Here is a 26,945-nt window from a genome sequence, read left to right on the forward strand (position 1 = left end):
TTGTATTCAGCCCCCCTAACGAAGTAGTTTGTGAAACCAACATTTGCTGCAATTACTGCTGGAAGTCTGTTGGGGTGTGTCTCTACCCTCTACTATATTTTCTAAACTATAAAACACATTTTTTAAGAAAAAAAAACATTTTTTAAAAAGTGAGAGTCTTGTAGTTCAGAGGCAGCTTCCTGTGATGGAGGAGAACATGGACACCATATTCTAACCGATCACAAAGAGATCTACCCCCTCTCCTCCTGCTCCACACTGATCTATGTGATTGGTGCAGAGCAAGAGAGGACGTTTACTGGGACCTGAACAGATGAAGAGCTGAGCAGCAAAGGACCTTCCACATGAGTAATTCAAGGAGCTTTCAGGTAATGTGACTGATCACAAGACCTGAAAGGTCCTTGAGTTAATAGTGTGGAAGCACCATCAATCAACTCCTGCAGCCTGAGATCCCAATCAGGAACTGGAAGAAATGGAAATGCATTGCGTGTGTGCGTGTGCGCGTGTGTGTGTGTGTGTGTGTGTGCGTGTGTGTAGCAGAGCTGTGTATGTTTATGTGTATACAATGCTGGGAAAGGAAAGAGGTAATGGGTTTGTGGTTAACATACTATGCTGATCAATTTTATTATTTGCTATACAACTGTGAACTACTAACATCCTAGTATGCAAGTAACAGGGTGTTACATAGCTTTGGTAAAGTCTTGCCAAGGTCACTTATATCATATAATTGGCCACAGGTAGGAGATCTTATTATTGTCAGTTATAATAAAAAGTGAGGCAGGAGTTTCTGCAGTGACCATCATTATGAGACAGTGCTGCATATCATGAATATACCTTGAAGCCAATTGTAGAATACACACTACAGAGACACTAACAATAAATATATTACCTCCCTATTCTACCCTAGTACATTACAATTAGCGATAATGACCCCTCCACTTTATACCGTAAGGGAAGTTTTAATTAATAAGAAAAATGCTTTTATGACGGAGGTCCCAGAAGGTTCCTGTTTTTATTATGAACAATTAAAAAGTTTTATTAGATGCTTAAACAGGAAAGCTGATATGTATAGAACACTGACATCATTCGAAACCCTATGTTTGAGGAGAAAGACACTAGAGCACTCAGTCTCAGTTTTGTATGACCTGTTTGGAATCCACAAATATGGTGTTGCGGCCGACCAGGATATGTCTAGAGATGGAAGTCGGAGTGGGGCTGCTCCTTTTCACAAGAAAAACTTGGGAAGATTTTCCTTCTGGTAAGTAATTGAGGAATCAACGCAGTATCCCAGGAGAGAGAGCTATACGGTGATGACTCGGTGGTGTAAGTGCCCGGTCGCGATTCACACAAAGTTTCCCTCTTTTCCGGACACGTGCTGGAGGTGCGGCTTGGAGAGTGGCACGTTCACACACATTTGGTGGTCGTGCCCAGGAGTGCGACGCTTCTGGGATGATGTGTTTTATTTACATAACAAGTTGTCGATTAGACAGGCTAAACCCTCTAGGGAGATGGTGCTGCTCTCTGGGAGACATTTCGTTGGAAGGCTTCAAGAGAGGTCTTTTGAGACATTTTCTTACAGCAGCTAGGAACCGGATTCCTAGACGTTGGAGACAAGTTGAGGCCCCATCTAAAGTGGATCCGGTAACAGAACTTAATGATATATGCAGGATGGAGACCCTGGTAGCTCAGGTGGTGGGAAATACAGATAAAATCAATGAGGTGTGGGCGCCGTGGATGGTCTTTCGAGAGTCTCCGGAGATGGGCCTCTGGTTGCGTCAGTAGCGGAGAGGTGTGTGGGGTGTGTTGGGGGGTAGGAGGAGATGTCGGACCAGGTGAGCATAACCCCTTTTTCCCCTTCCCCTTCCTGTGAACCTATTCTTGCCCATGTAATATATTTTCCTCTCTGCTTCTTATTCCTTTCTCCTTATATTTTCTGGATCTATATCCTTTCTCTCTTTAGGTTTCTCTTTGGTGTTTTTTTTTAAACTGTGTCTTCAATAATAGAATTGAAATATGGTCGAGGTCGGTTGAATTATTTACTTAACCTTCGTCAGGCTGCATAATTTTACGTTAACAGCGACCCCTTATCTCGGAAGGGGGTGGAGATATTTTATTGAAATTTGGCCAATATATTCTGGACCAAAACTGCAGAGATGTCACTAAATTTCAGCCCTCTACGGCTTTTGGAAAAAAAAATGTATTGCAATTTTAAAACGGAATAGTTACAATTGTACCTATTCAGCCGGACAAAGGTTAATACAAAGTTTATTAGAAATGCTATTTGTAATACCAAAATTTGATATGAGAAAGAATGTGTGTGATTTGACTGTTCTTGATTTCAATAAAAACTTTTCCCCAAAAATGTTTTTCCTATTTTCTGCTGTCTAAACCTGGGATGCGTCTTATGGTAAGGAACATTTTGTATTTTCGAAAAATATGGTATGCACATTTAGAGACTGAACTTTTTGCCCTCTTTTCCACATTAGCTCTAGCTCAGAAAAATTAGAGATGTAGAGCATCTGTAAACATCAATTTTCAAGTGTTTCCACAGATTCCCAATGGGATTTAGGTCTAGACTTTCACTAGGCCATTGCAAAGTATATTAATGTGTTTATCTAAAACAGTCCATTGTAGCTATGTTAATCAAAATTTCCATTGTAGCTATGGCAGTATGTTAAGGGTCATTGTCCTACTGGAAGGTGAACCTCTGCCCCAGTCAAAGTATTGTACAGCCTCCAATAGGTTTTCCTCCTGGATTTACCTTATTTAGCTCCATCTACCTTCCCATCAACTCGGACTAGCTTTCCTGCACAGGGTGTAAATACTTTTGCAAGGCACTGTATCTTTGAGGCCACCATGCTCAAGTTAGGAGACGTTTAGCCAGTCCGTGCATATTCTGACCACGAAATGCAGGTGTGTGAAGGTGCACCAAAGGCAAGACAAGAGATATTTCAAGAACAAAAAATGTATCCAATTTCTGGGCTTTGTGGTCTTGTGCCAATTATAAGGGTGTCACTGCTGCATTCAGTGGTCATAGGCGCGATGGTCTGCCTGTCATAAGTCCCGCGGGGCAGCAGCAGAGAGGCAGCACTGGACAAGGTTATTACCATGAGCAAGCATTTTGCGTGTGTTCAAAGAGATAACGCGGATGCGATATCACTAACTAGGTCATATAATATATCAAAATATATGTAGATAACAGTGGACATTAATAAAAATTCTATTCCATTCTATGTAGTTAAAAACAACAACAAAAAACATTGAACTTAAAAAAAAAAAATCATTGGATAATATTGCCCCAATTGTCACAAAAAATACAACTATTAATGTAATCACGCAAAAACACTGTACATGCTAATAACATACTTACATGCATTCATAACCAGGTCAGTCCTAATTTCTGGCTTCCAATCATCCCATGAGGTTTCAAAACCATCAGCAAAGCGAATGCAGAAGTTTTTGAAGTGACCTTTGCTCACCAAAGACTCGGAAGAACAGGCCGTGATTAACGTGCTCTCAATTGTAAGCACCAAAGCGGAACCAGTATCAAAGTCTGCTGTGTGATTCGCCTGTGGAAACACAATGTTTTATTGATCGAAAAGCATACATATATTTCCTGTGGTTTATGAGGATCGCTAAATAATTGCACTTATATCTACAATACATTTTTATATCCTGTGAGTATACTATACATTGAAGAAAAAGAGAATTTTGTTTACTTACCGTAAATTATTTTTCTTATAGTCCCGTATTGGGAGACCCAGACCATGGGTGTTTAGCTTCTGCCTCCGGAGGACACACAAAGTACTACACTAAAAAGTGTAGCTCCTCCCTCTGAGCTTATACACCCCCTGGTGAGCAGACCCAGCCAGTTTAGTGCAAAAGCTGAAGGAGAATAGCCACCCACAAGTAGAACAGAGCAAGAGTCGGAAAAAACGGAGACTCTGTCCACGACAACAGCCGGTGAGAACACGTGGAACAAGAAAAAATTGCCAACAGGCAACAGGGAGGGTGCTGGGTCTCCCAATACGGAACTATAAGAAAAAGAATTTACGGTAAGTAAACAAAATTCTCTTTTTCTTTATCGTTCCTTTGGGAGACCCAGACCATGGGACGTTCCAAAGCAGTCCCTGGGTGGGAATAAACAGAATAAACTAAGAAGTAGGCAGAACCTAACTTCACAAATGGGCGACAGCCGCCTGAAGGATGCGTCTGCCCAAGCTCGCATCTGCCGAAGCATGAGCATGCACTTGGTAGTGCTTCGAAAAGGTATGCAGGCTAGTCCAAGTGGCAGCCTGACAGACTTGTTGAGCCGTAGCCTGGTGCCTAAAAGCCCAAGAGGCACCGACAGCTCTGGTCGAATGTGCCTTGATCCCCGGCGGGGGAGGCACCTGAGTACTCTGGTAGGCGTCCGAAATGGTCGATCTAATCCAACGGGCTAAGGTCAGCTTAGAAGCAGAGAGACCCTTGCGCCGACCTGTGGTTAGCACAAAAAGAGAAGTGCACCGCCCAAGTGCAGCGGTGCGAGACACATAGATCCGGAGGGCACGCACCAGATCCAGAGTATGCAGCGCTTTTTCAAAGCGATGAACAGGAGTCGGACAAAAGGAAGGTAGGGTAATGTCCTGGTTAAGGTGGAAAGGAGAGACCACCTTAGGAAGAAAGTCCGGAGTCAGACGGAGAACCACCTTGTCTTGATGAAAAAACAAAAAAGGTGACTCCGAAGAGAGCGCAGCCAAATCAGAGACTCTCCTGAGGGAAGTAATGGCCACCAGAAAGGCCACTTTCTGTGAAAGACGATACAAGGAAACTTCCCTAAGAGGCTCAAAGGGGGGTTTCTGCAAAACCGTGAGAACCAAATTAGGTCCCAGGGATCCAAGGGCCGCCGGTAAGGCGGAATGATGTGAGACGCGCCCTGCATGAAGGTGCGGACCTGAGCCAGCCGAGCGAGACGCCGCTGGAACAGAACAGACAGAGCTGAGACTTTTCCCTTGAGAGAGTTGAGGGACAGACCTAGCTGCAGACCGGACTGTAGAAAAGACAGAAGGGTCGGCAAGGAGAAAGGCCAAGGAGGATGGTCGGTAGAGCGACACCAGGATAGGAAAATTCTCCAAGTCCTGTGATAGATCTTGGCGGAGGAAGACTTACGGGCCCGAGTCATAGTGGAGATGACTTCAGGAGGAATACCAGAAGCCGTCAAAATCCAGGACTCAAGAGCCACGCCGTCAATTTGAGAGCCGCAGAATTCAGGCGGAAAAACGGACCTTGCGAGAGAAGGTCTGGACGGTCCGGGAGATGCCACAGCATCTCTACGGACAGATGGAGCAGGTCTGGATACCAAGCTCGCCTGGGCCAGTCCGGTGCAATGAGGATGACTCGACAGCCCTCCATTCTGATCTTGCGCAGGACTCTGGGCAAGAGAGCTAGAGGGGGAAACACGTAGGACAGACAAAACTGGGACCAGTCTTGAACCAGAGCGTCCGCGGCGAATGCCTGGGGATCGTGGGAGCGAGCCACGTAAACAGGAACTTTGTTGTTGTGACGGGATGCCATTAGGTCCACGTCCGGAGTGCCCCATTTGCGGCAGATTGACTGAAACACTGCCGGGTGCAGGGACCACTTGCCACTGTCCACGGCTTTACGGCTGAGATAATCTGCCTCCCAGTTTTCCACGCCTGGGATGTGGACTGCGGATATGGTGGACTTTGAGTCCTCCACCCATTGAAGGATGCGTTGTACCTCCAACATTGCCAGGTGGCTGCGTGTCCCGCCTTGGTGATTGATGTAGGCAACCGCTGTCGCGTTGTCTGACTGGACTCGAATGTGCTTGCCCGCCAACAGGTGGTGAAATGCTAGAAGAGCTAGAAGCACGGCTCTGGTTTTTAGCACATTGATTGAAAGGCTGACTCGGACGGAGTCCAAGTGCCCTGCGCTCTGTGGTGGAGACATACCGCTCCCCAGCCGGATAGACTGGCATCCGTGGTGAGGATCACCCAGGACGGGGCCAGGAAGGAGCGCCCCTGGGACAGAGAGAGGGGCCGAAGCCACCACTGAAGAGACCTCCTGGTCTGTGGCGACAGAGCCACTAGCCTGTGTAAGGAGGAAGGCCGCTTGTCCCAACAGCGGAGAATGTCCAGCTGCAGGGGGCGCAGATGGAACTGGGCAAAGAGGACAGCTTCCATTGACGCCACCATTTGACCCAGCACCTGCATCAGACGCCTGAGGGTATAACGGCGGGGCCTCAGCAGAGAGCGCACTGCCAGTTGGAGGGACTGCTGTTTGACTAAGGGCAACTTCACAAGTGCCGGCAAAGTCTCGAACTGCATCCCTAGGTACGTGAGACTCTGGGTCGGAGTCAGAGTGGATTTGGGAAGATTGACCAGCCACCCAAATTGGGCCAGAGTGGCGAGAGTGAGCGAGACACTCCGCTGACAATCTGCGCTGGATGAAGCCTTGACTAGAAGGTCGTCCAGGTAAGGGATCACTGCCAACTCCTGTAGGTGCAGAACCGCAATCACTGCAGCCATGACCTTGGTGAATACCCGAGGGGCTGTGGCCAACCCGAAGGGGAGAGCCACAAATTGGAAATGATCTTCTCCGATTGCAAAACGTAACCAACGCTGGTGTGAGACTGCAATTGGCACATGCAGATAGGCATCTCTGATGTCGATGGACGCCAGGAAATCCCCTTGGGTCATTGAGGCAATGACTGATCGCAGAGACTCCATGCGAAAGTGCCGCACCTGAACATGCTTGTGGAGAAGCTTGAGATCCAGGATGGGCCGGAAAGTACCGTCCTTTTTGGGGACTAGGAAGAGATTTGAGTAGAAACCTCAGAACCGTTCCCGGGCGGGCACCGGTACAATTACTCTGTTGGCCTGCAAGGATGCCACGGCCTGTGAGAAGGCGACGGCCTTGGAGCAGGGGGGGGGTTGAGAGAAAAAATATGTTTGGCAGACTGGAAGAGAATTCTATCCTGTAGCCGTGGGAGATGATATCTCTCACCCACTGATCGGAGACGTGTTGAAACCAAGCGTCGCCAAAGTGGGAGAGCCTGCCACCGACCAAGGACGTTGCTGGAGCGGGCAGATAGTCACGAGGAGGCTGCCTTAGTGGCAGCACCTCCTGCCGTCTTCTGTGGACGCGCTTTTGGGCGCCAGTTGGATTTCTGGTCCTTGGCTGAGTTAGTGGACGAGGCCGAGGGCTTAGAGGACGACCAGTTGGAGGAACGAAAAAAGCGAAACCTCGACTGATCCTTACCCTGGGCAGGTTTCCTGGCTTTGGTTTGTGGCATGGAAGTACTCTTCCCGCCAGTAGCTTCCTTAATAATTTCATCCAGCTGTTCTCCGAACAGCCGGGACCCAGCAAAAGGGAGCCCAGCAAGGTACTTCTTAGAAGAAGCATCTGCCTTCCACTCTCGAAGCCACAAGATCCTGCGGATAGTGAGGGAATTAGCCGAAGCCACTGCAGTGCGGTGAGAAGCCTCAAGCATGGCAGACATGGCATAGGATGAAAAAGCTGAAGCTTGGGAAGTCAAGGCAACCATTTCGGGCATAGATTCCCTGGATAGGGAATGCATCTCCTCTAGAGAAGCAGAAATGGCTTTGAGAGCCCACACTGCTGCAAAAGTCGGGGAAAACGAGGCCCCCGCCGCTTCATATACGGATTTGGCCAGAAGGTCAATCTGGCGGTCAGTGGAATCCTTAAGGGAGGTGCCATCAGCCACCGACACAACAGTCCGGGCTGAGAGCCTAGACACCGGGGGGTCTACCTTTGGGGACTGAGCCCACTCCTTGACCACCTCAGGTGGAAAGGGAAAACGGTCATCAGAACCACGCTTCGGGAAGCATTTGTCAGGACAGGCCCTGGGCTTGGACACAGCGGCCTGAAAACTGGAGTGGTTAAAGAACACACTCTTTGCCCTCTTAGGCGAGGTAAACTGGTGCTTTTCTGCCAGAGAGGGTTGCTCCTCTGATACTGGCGGATTGATATCCAGTACAGAATTAATGGAAGCAATCAAGTCACTAAGATCTGAGTCACTTTCGGACAGATCAATGGGGTACATGGAGTTAGCCTCCGAGCCCCCTGTAAAGGCATCCTCCTCATCCTGCGAGTCCGCTCTTGAATCAGAGCCGCGGGAGGAGGAGGGAGAGGGAACCCTACGTCTCTTCTTAGGAGGACGGGGTCTGGGACCTGATGATGAATCCTCTGTGAGCTCCGGTCCTGAGAGGGCCCTAGCAGCAGAGGCACCCTGTAAGGGGGGCTGATGCATATTCAGCAAAGTCCTGGACAGAAGTCCCATAGACTCAGCAAAGGACTGGGAGATAGACCTAGAAAAGGATTCTACCCAGGCCGGGGGCTCAGCCACAGGAGCAGGAGCAGCCTGAGAGACCACTGGGGGAGAGACTCCAGGCTGTGGCACCGCCAAGCTAGAGCAGGCATCACAATGTGGATAGGTGCTCGGTTCAGGCAGCAGGAGCTTACATGCAGCGCATACAGAGTAAAGCTTTGGAGCCTTGCTCCTCCTGTGAGACATGCTGCTGGAGTGGGGGCTCTGCCAGAGAATGAACCCCAGAGAGTATATCAGAGGTCCACAACCAGAGCCGGTTGTGGCTTACCAGACCGCTGTGCTGTGCAGAGCGGTGTTGTGTGCCCTCCAGATCCCGAAGCCCGGACCCCCAAGCACAGCACCTCAGCAGGGATGGAGAACGCAGACCAACGCTGAGAGAACTCTGAGAAAATGGCCGCCGGAGCGAAGAGAGGGGGCGGGACTTGCATGAAGAGCGGGATCTGGAGAGCCATAGAGACCTACAGGGGATGAGACACGCACAGCAGTGGGGAGTGTCCCTCCCCTGTGCAGAACGGCCGCTGGGAGGAGCCGCGCTGTCCCTTTGCATGAGTGACATGCTAGGGCAGTGAAACGAAACTAGGCCTCCGGCGAAGCCGGGGCCTAAATTTGAGCGGCGAGGCCGACGCGTAGGCACCATCGGCGCGGTTCTCGGGCGACAGCTACAGAACCCGCCGGAAATGTCAGAAAATACAATAAGCACACTCTCCCCCAACAATAAAGCACAGGGACCCCCAAATATAAACGTCTCAGGTACTTAGCTGCTGAGACGCAGGGCCATGTCCCTGGGGATGAGTGCTCCGGTCCAGCAGGGTCCTGAAGGGCTGCGGATGGAGACCGGTCTCCTGCCAGGCATGGAGACCGTGCTGGCTCCCACTTCAAGCCAGAGCCCAGGAGGGATGGTGAAGGAGCACGGCATGTAAGGCTCCAGCCTAGGAAATCAACCTTACAACACCGCCGACACAGTGGGGTGAGAAGGGACATGCCGGGGGTCCAGACGTGGACCCACATTTCTTCAAACTCATTCCAAAAAGGGAAAAATCATATGAGAATGCATGTGTGGATGTATGCCTCCTGAACACAAAGCGATAAACTGGCTGGGTCTGCTCACCAGGGGGTGTATAAGCTCAGAGGGAGGAGCTACACTTTTTAGTGTAGTACTTTGTGTGTCCTCCGGAGGCAGAAGCTAAACACCCATGGTCTGGGTCTCCCAAAGGAATGATAAAGAAATACCCTTTTAAATCCATTTCACTGATGTCAAGAGAGGAGTTATGAACATTGTGTCACTGCCCAAATACTTTTTGACCCTACTATATATCATATATACACATCCAGCATTGCAGCAATTTGTGTTGTTTTTCTTACCGCTGGGGCGTTGGTGATGGGTAAACATATACCCAGGTCATTAACCGTTAGTTGAAGGAAAAGTGTTCCCAGCGCCTGTGCAGAGGTTTGCTGGATGCCGGGCAGCATGTCCACCACTTCTTTAGTTGCCACATGAATATCTTTGTTTAGTGCAAGTCGCTGCTCATTCCAGTTATCATAAGCGGCCTTGTAATTCAGCCAAAAGAGCACAGCTGAGGAGAAACAGAATGATTTCGTCATGAAGGTTATATATATATATTTGTATATACAGTGTAAGAAACAGACAGCCTTTTAATATATTTTAAAGATGTCTATTCACTACTATTAAATGACACAAAAAAGAAGCAAAACCTGTTCCAACACAGATTACAGATGACCCTAAAGCGGGCTTTACACCCAACGACATCGCTATCGAGATGTCGTTGCGGTCACAGAATTCGTGACGCACATCCGGCCTCGTTAGCGACGTCATTGCGTGTGACACCGCAGGAACGACCGGTAACGATTAAAAATACTCATATCGTTGATCGTTGTCCAGTCGTTCCTATCCCGATTATCGTTGCTGTTGCAGGTACGATGTTGTTCGTCGTTCCTGCGGCAGGAACGAGGAACAACATCGTACCTGCGGCCGCACGCAATGAGGAAGGAAGAAGGTGGGCGGGATGTTCGTCCCGCTCATCTCCGCCCCTCTGCTTCTATTGGGCGGCTGCTTAGTGACGCCACTGTGACGCCGCACGAACCGCCCCCTTAGAAAGGAGGCGGTTCGCCGGCCACAGTGACGTCGCTAGGCAGGTATGTGTGACGGGTGTAAGCAATGTTGTGCGCAACGGGCAGCGATTTGCCCGTGCCGCACAACCGACGGGGGCGGGTACGCTCGTTAGCGATATCGCTGCGTGTAAAGCCCGCTTAAGAGTGCCCAGTCTAGAAGCTGGTACACTCCATATAGTTGATGGGTTTGCCAAATTGTATTTTGTCCTGAATGCTAGCGTTTCAGAGAAAATGGGAGAATTAATTCAGGGGAAAGCTCAGTCTATGAGCATTTCCATTAATTTACAACTCACAAAGATCTTAAAAAAAGGTAATGGATTAAAGTACAGTATATTAGAAAGGTGCATTATTTTTCTTAGCTCAAGAATTAAGCTTGGATAACTTCGAGGGATTATCAACTAAAAGGGATGGCTTCTAGATAAGGGGAGGGAGGGTATATACAGTGCCTTGCGAAAGTATTCAGCCCCTTTGAATTTTTCAACCTCTTCCCACATTTCAGGCTTCAAACATAAAGACAAAAATTTTAATGTTATGGTGAAGAATCAACAACATATTACTTATTTTAAACTTTTGTAAGAAAAGAATAAACTGAAAATTTGGGGTGTGCAATATTATTCAGCCCCTTTAAGTTAATATATTATAGCACCACCTGTGAGGCAAATCCCGGGATATGAAGATGAATTATGACTCCAGTCATAATCCCTCATCACTCCCTGGCAGTGCCCCCTCCCTTCTTGTTCTCAGTGTTCCACTTACACCTCCATGGCCATGTCCTGTGATATGGAAATTAGGTGGCTTGGGGACAATGGACACAGGATGACTCCCTGCCGTGACCCTGTAGTGGGGGCTGCTAGCTAGTTAGCAAGGCTATGGAAATAGCCAGACAGAACGACTCCAGTAAAAAATGGTTCATATCTCGCAAGCCATATTTCCGATAAATATGGCAACCATAAAAATGGTGTCTCCGCATGCGGACGATGCCGGCACACCCTTTTTATGGGAGCAGGACATTGGGAAATGCCCCAGGCGTGATATCAGCCAATGGGGAACTGGCAGACAGGTCATGAGTCCCCTCGTTCTGTAGCTAAATTCATAACTGTCACAATGAGAGCATTGGCGTCCGCCTACGACGCTCCCAGGCAAAGTTATGGCCCATATTCCATGTTGTGGATTGTCCATAACTCAAGCCAGGGGTGGAGCAGTGCTCCCTCTGAGGTCACTAAGGTAGGAGGGGACCTGGATTTGCCCAGGTTGATAACCCTACTTCGGCCATTTTCCAGTGTTCTTTCGCTGGGGGTCACGTGCAGGAAACATCTGTGGGAGTTCCTAGAAACCTGGTCTACAGCGCCCCCCTGTGGCCAGACGCACAAGGTAACTGATTGAATTGCATACCTGTCTGTAAACCATGCTTTATCTGTAACTGTACTCTGACATATGTATATTCTGTAGATTCCCTATTGTATATATTGTAGTTTCTAGTGTGCTTTAGGCTGATTAAATTATATAATTAATCTTGGGCTGTTCTGTTATCTCGATCTTGAATCCCACGTCTGTGTGTTCGGCTAATAGTTACCGTGAAGCGGTTGGTGGCAGCGAGTTGTGCCAAGGATTATTGTGGGGAGGCCAGTGAGATTCGGGAAGATATTATATATTCCGCCCGCGGAGGTCGGGGGAATATATACCCTACTCTCACCGGGGACCCTTCAATAATCGGCATAAGTAGTATAGCGGCCTCCTTGCTTATTGTCGGGCAATTCCATAATTGGCCTGACTATAAGAGGGGCGCTAGAGAGCGCGTCACGTGCTCTGTCTGTCGGTCGGGAGGTATAAAGGAGGGGTGACCCCACTTGTTACCCCCCGATTGTGACGTACTGGTAGCCAGCGCGGGGGATTTCTGAGTGACCCCCCCGGTGGTTTGTGACATATTGGTGGCATAGCGGTGGGATCGAGATAATAGTGTGTGTGAGTGTGAGACCCATACTCCCAGACACTAAAGACTGCCTGCAGCAGCTGTGGCTGCTGGGGTCTTCAGACCAGCTCAACACTAGAGTGTCAGAGTGCAGATACTGTAAGGTGTGTGGAGGCATCAGGTGTCAGTTCTGTGTCAGTGACCAAAAGTCTGCAAGAATGGCTGATGGCACCAGGAGCAGAGCTATGCAACTGGCCAATGCTAAGGCAGGAGCCGAAGAGAGGGAGGACGGTGCTGTGGACAGTAATGAGGAGGTTGCCCACGAGTCCTCCAGGAGCTCGACGCCAGAAAACAGCTCTGCAGAGGACATTGCACAACCTAGCAATTATGGACAAGATGAGGAGCAGCTCACCCAAGGGTCCTCAACGAGCCAGATGCCAGCCCTCCGCTCTGCAATGGACAGTGAAGCACCAGGCTCCGCAGCGGGCCGCAGATCACCACGTGCCATTCCACCGAGCCTGGGAGGCTCGGATAGCCTTCTTCAAATGGCTATGGCCCTTCTCCAGGCTGGAGACCAGGAGGGCTACAAGGAACTCCTGGCAGAGCGCAGGGCAGAGCGGCAGGCAGCGCGTGAAGAGCGCCAGGCAGAGCGTGAGGCTGCGGAGCGACGGCAACAGGCAGACCGTGACCACCAGCTGCAGCTAGCTCAGCTCCGGCCCTCATCAGCCACACGTGACCTTCAAGACACCAAACTTCCAAAGGTCCGTGTTGAGGACTTCCCAGTGCTGGAGAAGGATGGAGACTTGGACTCTTTCTTGACTGCTTTTGAACGGACTTGCTTGCAGCACCATCTGGACAAGGAGCAGTGGGCCAAATACCTGACCCCCCGTTTAAGGGGTAAGGCCCTGGATATCCTTGGGGACTTGCCTGCTGAGGCAGATCAGGGCTACGACACCATCAAGCGGGCCCTGATCCAACAGTACAACCTCACCCCAGAGTCCTACCGCAAGAAGTTCCGGAGCCTACAGAAGGGACCAAAGGACTCCTGGGCTGACCACAGGCGGGCACTTGCCCGAGCTGCCGACCACTGGACCCAAGGCCTGCAACTTTCCACCGGACCGGAGATCCTGGACTTGTTCATCACGGAGCAACTCTTGTGGAACTGCCCTGAGGATCTCCGCCAGTTCATCCGAGACCAGAAGCCAAAGGGGTCCACGGCTACAGCTGCCCTGGCCGATGACTACACCAACAATCGGGCTCCTGAAGCCAGGAGAGCAGCCACCAGCAGCACCTGGAGAGGGGGTAAGATGAATTCTGCGACTGCCCCACCTGCCCCTAGACTGCAGGGGGTGTCCCCCTCAACTCCCCTCTCCAGGCCCGTGGCAGAACCAAGACGGTGCCACCAGTGCAACCTACCTGGACACTTCAAGGCCATGTGCCCTCAGCGTCCCAAGGCCCCGGCTCCGTCCCCGTCCCAAGGGCCGCCCAAGGTGTATTGTGTGGGTGGGGGTGGTGGTAGGTCCCTGGACAGCTTCCAACCTGTCACCGTCGGCCGGTCTGTGACCATAGGACTGCGAGACAGCGCCTCGGAGGTGACTCTGGTGCGGCCTGAGATGGTGTCCCCCCAAGACTTGATCCCTGGAAAAACCCTCGCTGTCTCCGGGATTGGAGGCATTGACCCGGCGCTGCCTGTTGCTGACATTTATGTGGACTGGGGCGCAGGGCGAGGGGTGAGGGAGGTGGGGGTAACTGATCGGATCCCTGCAAACGTGCTACTTGGGACAGATTTGGGGCAGATAACCTCCCAGTTTGGGCCCCCCCCAAGGGCTGAACCTTCAGCCCGTACTGACATGACTCCTAACAATGTTAATGTGTTATCTATGAATGATGTAAGGGAGGAGGGAGTGAACTCTGATATTTCTGCTTGCATAGACACCATAGACACACACTCAGCTGCAGCTGTGACAGGGGAGGGGGTCAGAGAAAGGTGTGACAATGCCTCTACAAGTAACCAGCCTGTGAGCTGGGATCTGTTGCCCTCTGCAGGGATAAGCAGAGAGCAGGGTGCTGCAGGGGGAGGACCAGTGTGTGGGGTGGGGGCTACCACAGCAAATGTGGGGTCCCCAGAGATTTCACAGCGGGGTTCTGTTGCTGCAGGAGGGGAACAGGCAGGTGAGATTGGGGCCGGTCCAGGAGCGGAAGTGCTCCCAGGTAAGATCTCGGTGCATGGTTCCCCCACAACCGGGGTGTCAACAAGCCAGGTAGGTCTGCCTGAACCGGCGACTTGGTCAGGAACGGAGGAGGAGCAGGCACGACCCACGGTCGCAGCGGCTGTGGCCGCTGTCACCCGCAGTGGGAGTGCTGGAAGCCAAGGGGCCTCCCGGAGGTCCGATAGCTCTTCCCCTTCTGACCAAGTGGCAGCCGAGTCAGGTGGAGGCCAGGACACAGGTCCCGGGGTACTGACTGAAGATGTGACAGTCTCGTCGATTCTGGCCACATCTAGTCAGGGGTTTCAGGCAGCGTTAGAAGCTGACGACAGCCTGAAAGCTCTTAAGGAGCAGGCGGCACAGCCTCCCTCGGACTCGGACCCGGAGCGAGTGGTCTGGGACCAAGGACGGCTGTACCGGGCCACGGTCCAGCAGGGTTCACCGGAGGCGTGGCCCAGGGACCGACAGTTGGTGGTACCCTATCCGTTCCGGACGGAGTTGTTGCGGATCGCACATGAGATTCCGATGGCCGGACACCTAGGGATCGCTAAGACCAAGGCCAGGTTAAACCAGCATTTCTACTGGCCAAAAATGGGGGCCGATGTGGCTGCCTACTGCCGTTCGTGTGAAACCTGTCAGAGAGTGGGGAAGGCGGGGCCACGCCCCAAAGCCCCACTGGTATCTCTGCCAATCATCGATGAGCCTTTCAGGAGGGTGGCTGTGGATCTGGTCGGCCCGCTGGCCATCCCCAGCAGCTCCGGGAAACGCTTCATACTGACGGTAGTGGACTATGCCACCCGGTACCCAGAAGCAGTGGCCTTGTCGTCCATTCGGGCTGACAAGGTGGCCACCGCATTGCTGGAGATTTTCTCCCGAGTGGGTTTTCCCCAGGAAATGCTCACTGACCGGGGGACCCAATTCATGTCCCAGCTGATGGAGGCCCTCTGTAAGCAAGTCCAGGTGCGACATCTGGTGGCCAGCCCGTACCATCCACAGACTAATGGCCTGTGCGAGCGGTTCAATGGCACCTTAAAGCAGATGCTTAAGATGTTGGTCGACTCCCATGGGCGTGACTGGGAGCGGTATCTCCCACACCTGTTATTTGCATACCGGGAGGTTCCACAGGCCTCAACAGGATTCTCACCGTTTGAGCTCCTGTACGGGCGACGTGTGCGGGGCCCCCTGGCTCTGGTGAAAGAGGCTTGGGAAGGGGATTTGGCCACCCCTGGAGTGTCGGTTATCGAGTATGTCATGCGCTTCCGGGACAAAATGCAGGCCTTGACGCAACTGGTACACGACAATATGGCTCAAGCCCAGGCCGATCAGAAGCGTTGGTACGACCAGAACGCTTGTGAGAGGACCTACCAAGTGGGTCAAAAGGTGTGGGTACTGGTCCCCGTACCACAGGACAAGCTTCAGGCAGCCTGGGAAGGCCCATACCTCGTGTACCAGCAGCTCAACCCTGTAACGTACCTGGTCACCCTGGACCCTGCCCGTGGAAGGCGGAAGCCCTTCCATGTGAACATGATGAAGGCACATCATGAGCGGGAGGCATGTGCGCTCCCCGTGTGCAACCTGCCCGAGGAGGGAGAAGCGGAAACCCTCTTGGATATGCTAGCCCAGGTTAGGGCAGGCGGATCCATTGAGGATGTGGAGGTTGGCCACCAGCTCTTGGAAGACCAACGGTCCCAGCTGTGGGCCACCCTCCTCCCCTTCCGGGGGTTGTTTACCAACCAGCCCGGAAGGACTGACTTGGCTGTCCATCACGTGGACACTGGGGATCATCCCCCGATCCGGCGTTCAGCATATCGGGTCTCCCTGGAGGTGCAGCAACACATGCGCCAGGAGATTGACGAGATGCTGAAGCTGGGGGTGATCCAGGCATCCAACAGCGCTTGGGCCTCGCCTGTAGTCCTCGTCCCTAAGAAGGACCGAACCACTCGGTTCTGCGTGGACTACAGGGGGCTCAATGCGGTCACGGTCGCCGATGCGTACCCAATGCCACGCATCGATGACCTGCTCGATCAGTTGGCCGGGGCTCAGTACCTGACCATCATGGATCTGAGCCGGGGATATTGGCAGATCCCCCTGACTCGCAAGGCCAGGGAACGCTCTGCCTTTATTACCCCATTTGGACTGTACGAGTCCACGGTGATGCCATTCGGGATGAGGAATGCCCCTGCCACTTTCCAGCGGATGGTCAACACCCTGCTCAAGGGACTTGAAGGGTACGCGGCCGCGTACCTGGATGACATTGCCGTCTTCAGTCCCACCTGGGAGGACCACCTAGAGCATCTAGCACAGGTGCTCAGGCGGATCCACCGGGCAGGTTTGACCATCAAGCCGGGAAAGTGTCAGCTGGCCATGAGCGAGGTCCAGTACCTCGGTCACCGGGTAGGTGGGAGAACACTGAAGCCCGAGCCTGAGAAAGTGGAGGCCATCGCATCCTGGCCCACCCCCAGGACCAAGAAGCAGGTGATGTCCTTCTTGGGGACCGCTGGGTACTATAGGAGGTTTGTTCCATGCTATAGTAGCCTGGCAAAGCCCCTGACGGACCTCACCAAGAAGAAGCTGCCCTCTGCAGTCGATTGGACAATGGACTGCGAGACAGCCTTCCGGGCCCTAAAGGACGCCCTGTCCAGCCCGCCCGTGCTACAGGCAGCCGACTTCACGCGGCCGTTTGTAGTACAGACCGACGCCAGTGACTTCGGCCTCGGTGCGGTGCTCAGCCAGGTGGACTCTGCGAGCCAAGAGCACCCAGTCTTGTACCTGAGCAGGAAGCTGTTACCAAGGGAAGTTGCCTATTCCACGATGGAGAAGGAGTGCCTGGCCATAGTGTGGGCCCTGCAGCGTCTGCAACCCTATCTATACGGGCGCCACTTCATCGTGGAGACGGACCACAATCCCCTCAGCTGGTTGCACACCGTCTCTGGGACGAATGGGCGATTGTTGCGATGGAGCCTTGCGCTCCAGCAATACAACTTCACCATTCGCCACAAAAGGGGCCGTGACCACGGTAACGCAGACGGGCTGTCCCGACAAGGAGAGGTCGCGGACGGGCGCACGGGGGAACACCGGAGTGTGCTGCCCCCTAGCGCCCTCAAAAGGGGGGAGGTGTGAGGCAAATCCCGGGATATGAAGATGAATTATGACTCCAGTCATAATCCCTCATCACTCCCTGGCAGTGCCCCCTCCCTTCTTGTTCTCAGTGTTCCACTTACACCTCCATGGCCATGTCCTGTGATATGGAAATTAGGTGGCTTGGGGACAATGGACACAGGATGACTCCCTGCCGTGACCCTGTAGTGGGGGCTGCTAGCTAGTTAGCAAGGCTATGGAAATAGCCAGACAGAACGACTCCAGTAAAAAATGGTTCATATCTCGCAAGCCATATTTCCGATAAATATGGCAACCATAAAAATGGTGTCTCCGCATGCGGACGATGCCGGCACACCCTTTTTATGGGAGCAGGACATTGGGAAATGCCCCAGGCGTGATATCAGCCAATGGGGAACTGGCAGACAGGTCATGAGTCCCCTCGTTCTGTAGCTAAATTCATAACTGTCACAATGAGAGCATTGGCGTCCGCCTACGACGCTCCCAGGCAAAGTTATGGCCCATATTCCATGTTGTGGATTGTCCATAACTCAAGCCAGGGGTGGAGCAGTGCTCCCTCTGAGGTCACTAAGGTAGGAGGGGACCTGGATTTGCCCAGGTTGATAACCCTACTTCGGCCATTTTCCAGTGTTCTTTCGCTGGGGGTCACGTGCAGGAAACATCTGTGGGAGTTCCTAGAAACCTGGTCTACAGCGCCCCCCTGTGGCCAGACGCACAAGGTAACTGATTGAATTGCATACCTGTCTGTAAACCATGCTTTATCTGTAACTGTACTCTGACATATGTATATTCTGTAGATTCCCTATTGTATATATTGTAGTTTCTAGTGTGCTTTAGGCTGATTAAATTATATAATTAATCTTGGGCTGTTCTGTTATCTCGATCTTGAATCCCACGTCTGTGTGTTCGGCTAATAGTTACCGTGAAGCGGTTGGTGGCAGCGAGTTGTGCCAAGGATTATTGTGGGGAGGCCAGTGAGATTCGGGAAGATATTATATATTCCGCCCGCGGAGGTCGGGGGAATATATACCCTACTCTCACCGGGGACCCTTCAATAATCGGCATAAGTAGTATAGCGGCCTCCTTGCTTATTGTCGGGCAATTCCATAATTGGCCTGACTATAAGAGGGGCGCTAGAGAGCGCGTCACGTGCTCTGTCTGTCGGTCGGGAGGTATAAAGGAGGGGTGACCCCACTTGTTACCCCCCGATTGTGACGTACTGGTAGCCAGCGCGGGGGATTTCTGAGTGACCCCCCCGGTGGTTTGTGACACCACCTTTTGCTGCGATTACAGCTGCAAGTCCCTCGGGGTATGTCTCTATCAGTTTTGCACACCGAGACACTGAAATTCTTGCCCATTCTTTCTTTGCAGACAGCTCGAGCTGAGTGAGGTTGGATGGAGAGCATTTGTGAACAGCAGTTTTCATCTCTTTCCACAGATTCTCGATTGGATTCAGGTCTGGCCTTTGATTTGGCCATTCTAACACCTGGATACGTTTATTTGTGAACCATTCCATTGTAGATTTTGCTTTATGTTTGGATCATTGCCTTGTTGAAAGACAAATCTCTGTCCCAGTCTCAGGTCTTTTGCAGAATCCAACAGGTTTTTTTCAAGAATGGTCCTGTATTTGGGTCCATCCATCTTCCCATCAATTTTAACCATCTTCCCTGTCCCTGCTGAAGAAAAGCAGGCCCAAACCATGATGCTGCCACCACCATTTTTGACAGTGGGGATGATGTGTTCAGGTTTATGAGGTGTGTTGCTTATACACCAAACATATCGTTTGGCATTGTGCCCAAAAAGTTTGATTTTGGTTTCATCTGACCAGAGCACTTTCTTCCACATTTGGTGTGTCTCCCAGGTGGCTTGTGGCAAACTTTAATAGACACTTTTTATGGATATCTTTGAGAAATGGCTTTCTTCTTGCCACTCTTCCATAAAGGCCAGATTTGTGCAGTGTACGACTGATTGTTGTCCTATGGACAGACTCTCCCACCTCAGCTGTAGATCTCTGCAGTTCATACAGAGTGATCATAGGCCTTTTGGCTGCATCTCTGATCAGTTTTTTCCTTGTTTGAGATGACATTTTTGAAGAACGACCAGGTCTTGGTAGATTTGCAGTGGTATGATACTCCTTCCATTTCACTATGATTGTTTGCACAGTGCTTCTTGGGATATTTAAAGTTTTTTATCACGGACCTACCTGTTATGTTCTTTGGTCTTCATGATGCTATTTGCGCTTTAGGGTATGTGCGCACGTTGCGTACTAGCCCAGCACCGTAAAAGGTGCGCTTCAGAGCGCAGCTGAAAAGCTCCGTTCTGAAGCGCATGGTGCTGGCGAGAACGTGCACTCTGCCTGCAGCTCCTGCCAAGCAAAGCGCACGGAAGAAGTGACATGTCACTTCTTTTTGCGCAGCGCTTCGGCAGTAGCCGAAGCGCTGCGCTCTGAGACGCCACGTGCGCACGGCCCCTGCACAATCTTCATAGACTGTGCAGGGGACGCAGGACGCATGCAGTTACGCTGCGCTGCAAAGCGCAGCGTAACTGTATGAATTTACGCAACGTGCGCACATAGCCTTAAACTGAACACTGAAATTATTACAGAGGAGGTGCATTTATACGGAGACTTGATTACACACAGATGGATTATATTTACCATCATCAGTCATTTAGGACAACATTGGATCATTCAGAGATCCTCAATGAGCTTCTGGAGTGAGTTTGCTGCACTGAAAGTAAAGGGGCAGAATAATATTGCACGCCCCAATTTTCAGTTTATTCTTTTTTACAAAAGTTTAAAATTAGCAACATATTTCATTCAACTTCACAATTGTGTCCCACTTGTTGTTGATTTTTCACCATAACATTACATTTTTTTATCTTTATGTTTGAAGCCTGAAATGTGGGAAAAGGTTGAAAAATTCAGAGGGGCCAAATACTTTCACAAGGCACTGTAATGGTTACATACAGTAGCTGTCAGATCAGTGGGCACTGCAAGGATGGAGTGTATGGGCCTGATACATGAAGACCAGGGTTATTCTTGCCGGCCTTGATGAGGAGATGAGATTGGAGTCAGATGCTCATGAATCATGTAGAGTTGTAGGGCTAGTCAACAATCGGGCAGCGCACACCTCTCTGCACGCTTTGCTACAAATCCTACTTCAATCCCTGCTGGAGTCAAATTTGTAGCACAGCGACCATAGGCGCTTGTCATGAATTTGACAAGTGGCGGACACCACAAGTCCATCCCAACCCAGCCCTGCCTACTTTGTTAAACCTGGACGAAAATGGCATCAGATCACCAAAAGTCACATTTTCAGTGCAGCTGCCATTTGTGATAAATTATGTGATTTTTTTTCCAGCTTTTTACGCCAGAATAGTAATTTAAAAACTTTACTCAAACAGTCCTATACGGTTTAACCAACACGGTCCTGTAAAAGCTCTTTAATCATAATTAAAAGGTTACAAAAATACAAACTCAACAACGTACATCAAGTCACATTGTTTCTGCATCCAAATTTTTGTAGTGTTGCTTTAGATACATGAGCATTGTTAAGAGTAACAAGTTAATGCAAGCAGTAAAATGAAGGTGCTGTAAAACTTATGGCTAATACCTCTGTCGAAGGCCACGGGCTGTGCATAGACTATAGGCCTACTTAGAGTGATAAGAACGGCTTCTCTGCCTGTTGAACCACTGATCTCCTCCTGCAGGGCATTGCGCAAGCCAATGCGAGTTTTAAAATATGCAACTTGATGAAAATCTGATCCGGCCTCTTCATAAACCTGTACAGGACACAGCCAACAAAAGTGCAAATAAGGTAGGAAGCATTGACCTACAGTATCTAGATAGAAATTACAGCATGCGGTGCGACAGATCACATAGTTGCGGTCTTAGGAGAATCACAGAATACATTTAAAGAGAACAAATGAGGAAAGTGAAGCATAGATTAAAGTTATGTTATTATACGGGACTTTATATATCCCTGTTCATTAGGCTCATGTGAAAGTAGAAAAAAAAATCTACAAATTTGGTCACTACTCAGTGAGGGAGGGAGGGAGTGAGTATCTCTTATCTGTCTTTTATGAGCTCCTCTCAGCTGATTTATAATCAGAGAACACATCAATGATGAATGCTCCCTTTTACCCGTAAATTGAGAATTTTGATCAGCTCAGGAGGAGAATAAGGCGGATTTCTCTAATAGATATTACAAGGTTTCTTATTTGCACATGTATTAATCAATTGTGAAATAAAATGCTAAAACAACGAGTAACTAAACTTTAAAAGCTTTACATCTTGCAAGCCATCCCCACTGATTATACAAAAGACTGCAAAAGTACTCAGCTCAGCAGATAGAAATGGCGAGTTCCTTCATGAGCCGGCGCACAACTGTGCACGGACCCTTTACATTCTGAGATGGCTGTTGCCACACTCATGCAGCAGCACAGTGCTTCTATCCGATGATCTGAAGGCTTCAGCACAGTTATTTGGGCGATCAGAGGGATCTCAGGACCTGGATGGTTATAGGAGTTGCAGTTTGTACTGTATATAAAAATAAATCAATTAAAAAAAAAAAGCCTACAAAATTACACTATGAAAAAAAAAAAATGTTTGCGTGCGGTTCATTTCTGAACCCAAAGGTCAAACCACATTACTTTTTTGGTCACATGAGTGTTTTGTTTGGAAAACCCATTTTAATAAACATGAACCCCAGGGCCTCTCAGTACAGAGGATTCAGCATATTTGTGCATTACACGAAAGTAGCATTCATTTTAGAGGTATTTGTGGTGTTCCTAATTTTATGTATGGAGGTGTGGCAAGGAAATGGCTCGTTGTTCTATAGGTTACTGGAAATCCAGGGTGACTGCAGGAGGACACTACTGGCCAAATTCATAAAGCCTGGTGCAGGCCACTAGTGTGTGCGTCTGCTAGAAATATCACTCCCGTCTAGGCTGGAGCACACTTCTGGAGTGAGGTCAATTTTAATGAATTTACCAGGCAGGCCTTGTCCTTCCTATGCCCACTTTGGCAAAGCTGAGCGGGACCAGAGTAAAAAACTGCTAGTCTCATACTGTTTGCGCAGTTTTGAATTGGGCACAAATTTTGCAACATTTCAAAGTATTGTGTTTTCCTTGATGAATTGGTTTTCCATAATGAAGTCATTATGTTTGACCAGGAGACCGAACCAAACCTTTAAGAAATTTCACAGAAAGTTCACAGTACATAAGAAAAAAAACGAATGCAATTGTTTTGCCTTAACGAATATGCATTGTACACTTATTTGCTTTATGCACTTGCACAGTGAGGAGCTACAGCCATCAGAGCCTTATGGTCTTGAGGACGATCACAAAAAATTAGGGAGCGTAGATCCACCACAAACTCATGGAGACAGCAGCTCCTATGTTCTCACAATGCAGCCACCTTGTTGCTTTAGTAAAACGGGGAGAAAATAGAATGAAACTTGGCCATCAGAATGTAATTTCAGGTAGTAATTCTTAATCATGGCCGTAGCAGCCTGTAACCTCCTGGAATAACATCCTAAAATTATTGCCGCTGATAATTCAGTTTGTCCTTTCCTTTGTTGCTAAAACAGACTTTGTTCAACTAGGCAGGCTTCCACCCCCAACTCCCTGCCTCCTAAGGCTTCCACCCTCCAACCTACCCCCCCCCACCCCACCGGGATCACATAGTAGGGATTACATGTAAACTATAGAAGTGGAATACAGTAAAGTAGTGTACAATGTTTATAGAAAAAAAAAATTAACCTGATGCTTCACAATTTGTCCAAGCGCCAAGTTCAAGTCAACTTGACATTTCCCAAAAAGCTTCAGATAGCTGCTATTCCCAGGCAGGGCCTTGGTCTGAATCCGATTTGACAGCTCCAGTTCTATTAGCCCAGTCTCAAACCTGACTGCCCTCATGGATGGAGTCGTAGCTGTCACTTGAATGCCCTGAAATATAATTGAAATAGAACTCAAATATCTTTCATTATTTATTGGTGAGATTCTAGTTATGTTACAAAAAAATACAAAGAACTGCATTGATATTGCTCCAGAGATGATTGATACAGTACTTTGTAAAGTAACGAGTAATGTATAGGAAGCAACTTAACCTTACAAAATAGATTTTATCCCCACAGAATCTTCTTGTTTAATGTGTTCACATCAGCATAAATTACAAGCTATTTCTCATATAACTGATCTGTACGCATAATTTTTATTTCTTTACATAAATGGGGGATGAAGGGACCAGTCTAATGGCTAGTGTTGACCTCAAAGAGAGACACCCACAGATCTGTCATCTAGTAGCGGGAAAAGTCGGCTGAGATTTAAGAAATAAAATATCAGTTCTATACTTGTATATCATACTATATATAAATAATAAAGTTATCTTTTTCAAATGAACCGTCTTACACAATGGATCAAATTACTACTGATGCCTACAAAAATTTATTGAGGGGAGAAAGGAGCTGACAGATGCAAAGACTAGTGACTAGATCCTGCACTGCTGAAAATGGATACAGTATGCGGTATACAAATTATATAATTATTATTACATGCAAAAACAGTATTGTTCCTTATGTACATGTAAATGTTACATCTAAATTAAAGGGACAATAATAATGTTTATGCGTGAGGAACAGGCATAATTTGCTGTGTCATAAATAAAGTAAGCACCCAAATATAAGGGAAGCATTCTAAATCATTAAAGGGAATCTGTCACCACATTTGACCTATCTTAACTATTAACACGGCCATATAGATTATAGCATGCTGAAAGAAGTCATACCTTTATGTCACATATCAGATATCTTGTTGCCGATAAATCATCTTTTATCACTTTACATAAATGAAATCTACCATGCTTTGGGCATCATGGTGCCCAGAAGATAGCGTTGCATCCTCACTTCATTATTATATGTATGGCCTCCCAAGAGCATCACTCTGTCTCTGTGAAGTCGCATGCTCATCAAGAAATCTCGTCTGCGCATTCCATCTCCAGTCGTTCCTCTTCAGTGTTCCACTCTTCTAAACTACATGTTCTTCTGTGAGTTACTGGTACATCTGTAACGCCCTGGACTAGCCAGGTCGTCACAGGTACTGCAACACACACCCCCACCCCGAGACAGGCACATCAGCCAGACACAAAATCCTTGTTGCCTCCCTCCAGGGGCTGATGTCCACACCAGGTGGGGTGGAGCCAGGCGGTTGGCCCCACCCACTGAGGAGTTCACAGTCCTGGAGGAGGGAAAAGGAGAAGAGCTCAGTTAGGGAAGTGCAAGAGAGAGGAGTGAAGGAGTAGTGTAGGAGTAAACTGACCGTGCCCGGGTGTGTGGCCCGGGCACTAAGAGCAAGGTTGGCAGACGGTGGTGGCCGTCTGCAGGAGCGGCAGATCAACGCGGAACCGTAGGACCGGGGTCGGGCAGTGGCCCGCCGGTACCGAACCGGGGAGCGAAGTGAAGCCAGCACACACCGGCAGGGCCTGCGGACCCCGACCAGGCTTGGAGTCGCCGTTAAGAGGTCAAATCCGTTAGTGACCGGAACCACAGGGGTTTCCTAACATCCAAGACCCGATAGAAGGCAACCGTCCGACCAGTAGAAGGAAATACAGCTACCGCCACAGCTAGAGTTCCAAGGGCCAGAGCCTGCGGGCAAAAGGGCTCCTCCGCCACATATACACGTTGGGTAGCGGGTTACCGTTGGAAAGCCATCGGGACCGAACATACACAAAAGGTGGACGGAAAGGCAGCCACCACCAACCGTCCGTGAGAAACCACAGCAGCTGGCTGCGGGACCCGTCCATCCAGCCGTTTGGTTTACTTTGTGTATATTTTTGGCTGAGTGAGTACAATCGTGCCATTCGCCACCGCGCTGCGAAGTCCAGGCGACCCTGCACCTTGCCAGCCCGGCCTCCCCGTCACCTCACCGGGCCCCGGGACCACCAACCCCTACCCACGGAGGGGGAAAACAACAACCCATCTGCTCCCTACCATCGCTTCCGGGATCCCCGTCACCAGCAGAGGTGGTGCCCAACCTCACCACAACCCATGGGTGGCGTCACGGACTAAAATCCCCCAAACCAACCACCCCTTTCACTCACGGGCGAGGAGCGCCGCTCGAGTCCCCGGATCCGGCCCACCGCTCGAGCCACCGAGCAGCCATCGCAGGAGCGCCGGACCCAAGCGTTAGCGAGCGCAGCGGCGTCCTCCCCGCCCGCGACACATCCACTCCCAGTCTTCTTCAGTGGACAAAACCTTGCACTACACCAGTACCACTGACTTGCCGGATTCTGTGCAGAAGGAACATGAAGCCGATGTCCAGATAAGAACACTGAGGAGGAACGTTGGGAGATGGAATGCACAGGCACGAGATTTCCTGTCAAGAACCCAACATTACAGGGACGGCACAACGCTGATGGGAGGCAATATATATGATAATGAAGTCAGGAGGCAGTGCTATCTCTTGCCTGGAAGAGCTCATTTACTTTAAGTGATAAAAGATGATTCATCAACAACAAGGCAAACGATATGGGGCAGACAGGTATGTCATTTTTCAGCATTCTATAACCTGTATGCCCATATTAATAGGTTACATAGAGTATGTAGACCGGCTGGACGGCACCTGAACATGAGCACTGGGCACCATTAATATACAAGACCTGGATTGTGATGACAGTTGATCGGCTCCAGAGGGCACACAGTCAGGACTGCAAATATGTTTGTTTATATATGGTAAATAGACGTAGAAACTTGAAATATATACCTTAAACCGCAAGTTGAGGGAATAAAGCAGGATTTTTGGTTTATCTCCATCTGTAGCTCCATCATGTTCATTCCAGAGAGGAATTGGCTGTTCTCCACCTAAAAATATGTTCAGAACACATTATGTTACTGAGTTGCATAGGTTGAAAAAAGATCTAGGTCCATCTAGTTCAACCTTATATGACAGGGCTGCTAACACCAACCCAAGGTTCTTACAACGGTTGGACCCTTGTGATTATAATGTTATCCCCTGGCCATAATTTTCAATTGTTAAAAAACATTGCAAGACTTTTTTGCATGCCCATGTAGACGACTTCTACTGACAGATTCCATTCAAGCTTCCCACTCTGGAAATATAGGTGGGTTTCTGGGTACTATTTCTCCCAGAACATTATTGCAATTACATGTATTGTCAAACACATGTTTATATCCTTTATGTGTATTGGAACAAGACAAAAAAAAAAAAAAAAGAGCAA

General features: G+C 49.5%; 1 protein-coding gene across 12 annotated transcripts in view; it reads right to left on the minus strand.

Annotated features, from left to right (window-relative positions):
* Positions 1–26,945, minus strand: part of BLTP1 (bridge-like lipid transfer protein family member 1) — a 392,853-nt gene that overhangs the window by 101,748 nt on the left and 264,160 nt on the right. For all 12 annotated transcript variants that reach the window (XM_075348975.1, XM_075349025.1, XM_075348994.1 and 9 more), the window contains 5 exons: positions 26,471–26,568; positions 23,474–23,659; positions 21,325–21,493; positions 9,710–9,921; positions 3,368–3,566 (listed from right to left, as the gene is read on the minus strand). In XM_075348975.1, coding sequence (XP_075205090.1) covers positions 3,368–3,566; positions 9,710–9,921; positions 21,325–21,493; positions 23,474–23,659; positions 26,471–26,568 — 864 coding nt within the window. The remainder of the gene's footprint in view (positions 1–3,367; positions 3,567–9,709; positions 9,922–21,324; positions 21,494–23,473; positions 23,660–26,470; positions 26,569–26,945) is intronic.

Source organism: Anomaloglossus baeobatrachus, chromosome 1 (assembly GCF_048569485.1).
Source record: "Anomaloglossus baeobatrachus isolate aAnoBae1 chromosome 1, aAnoBae1.hap1, whole genome shotgun sequence".
In the NCBI taxonomy this organism is placed as follows: domain Eukaryota; kingdom Metazoa; phylum Chordata; class Amphibia; order Anura; family Aromobatidae; genus Anomaloglossus; species Anomaloglossus baeobatrachus.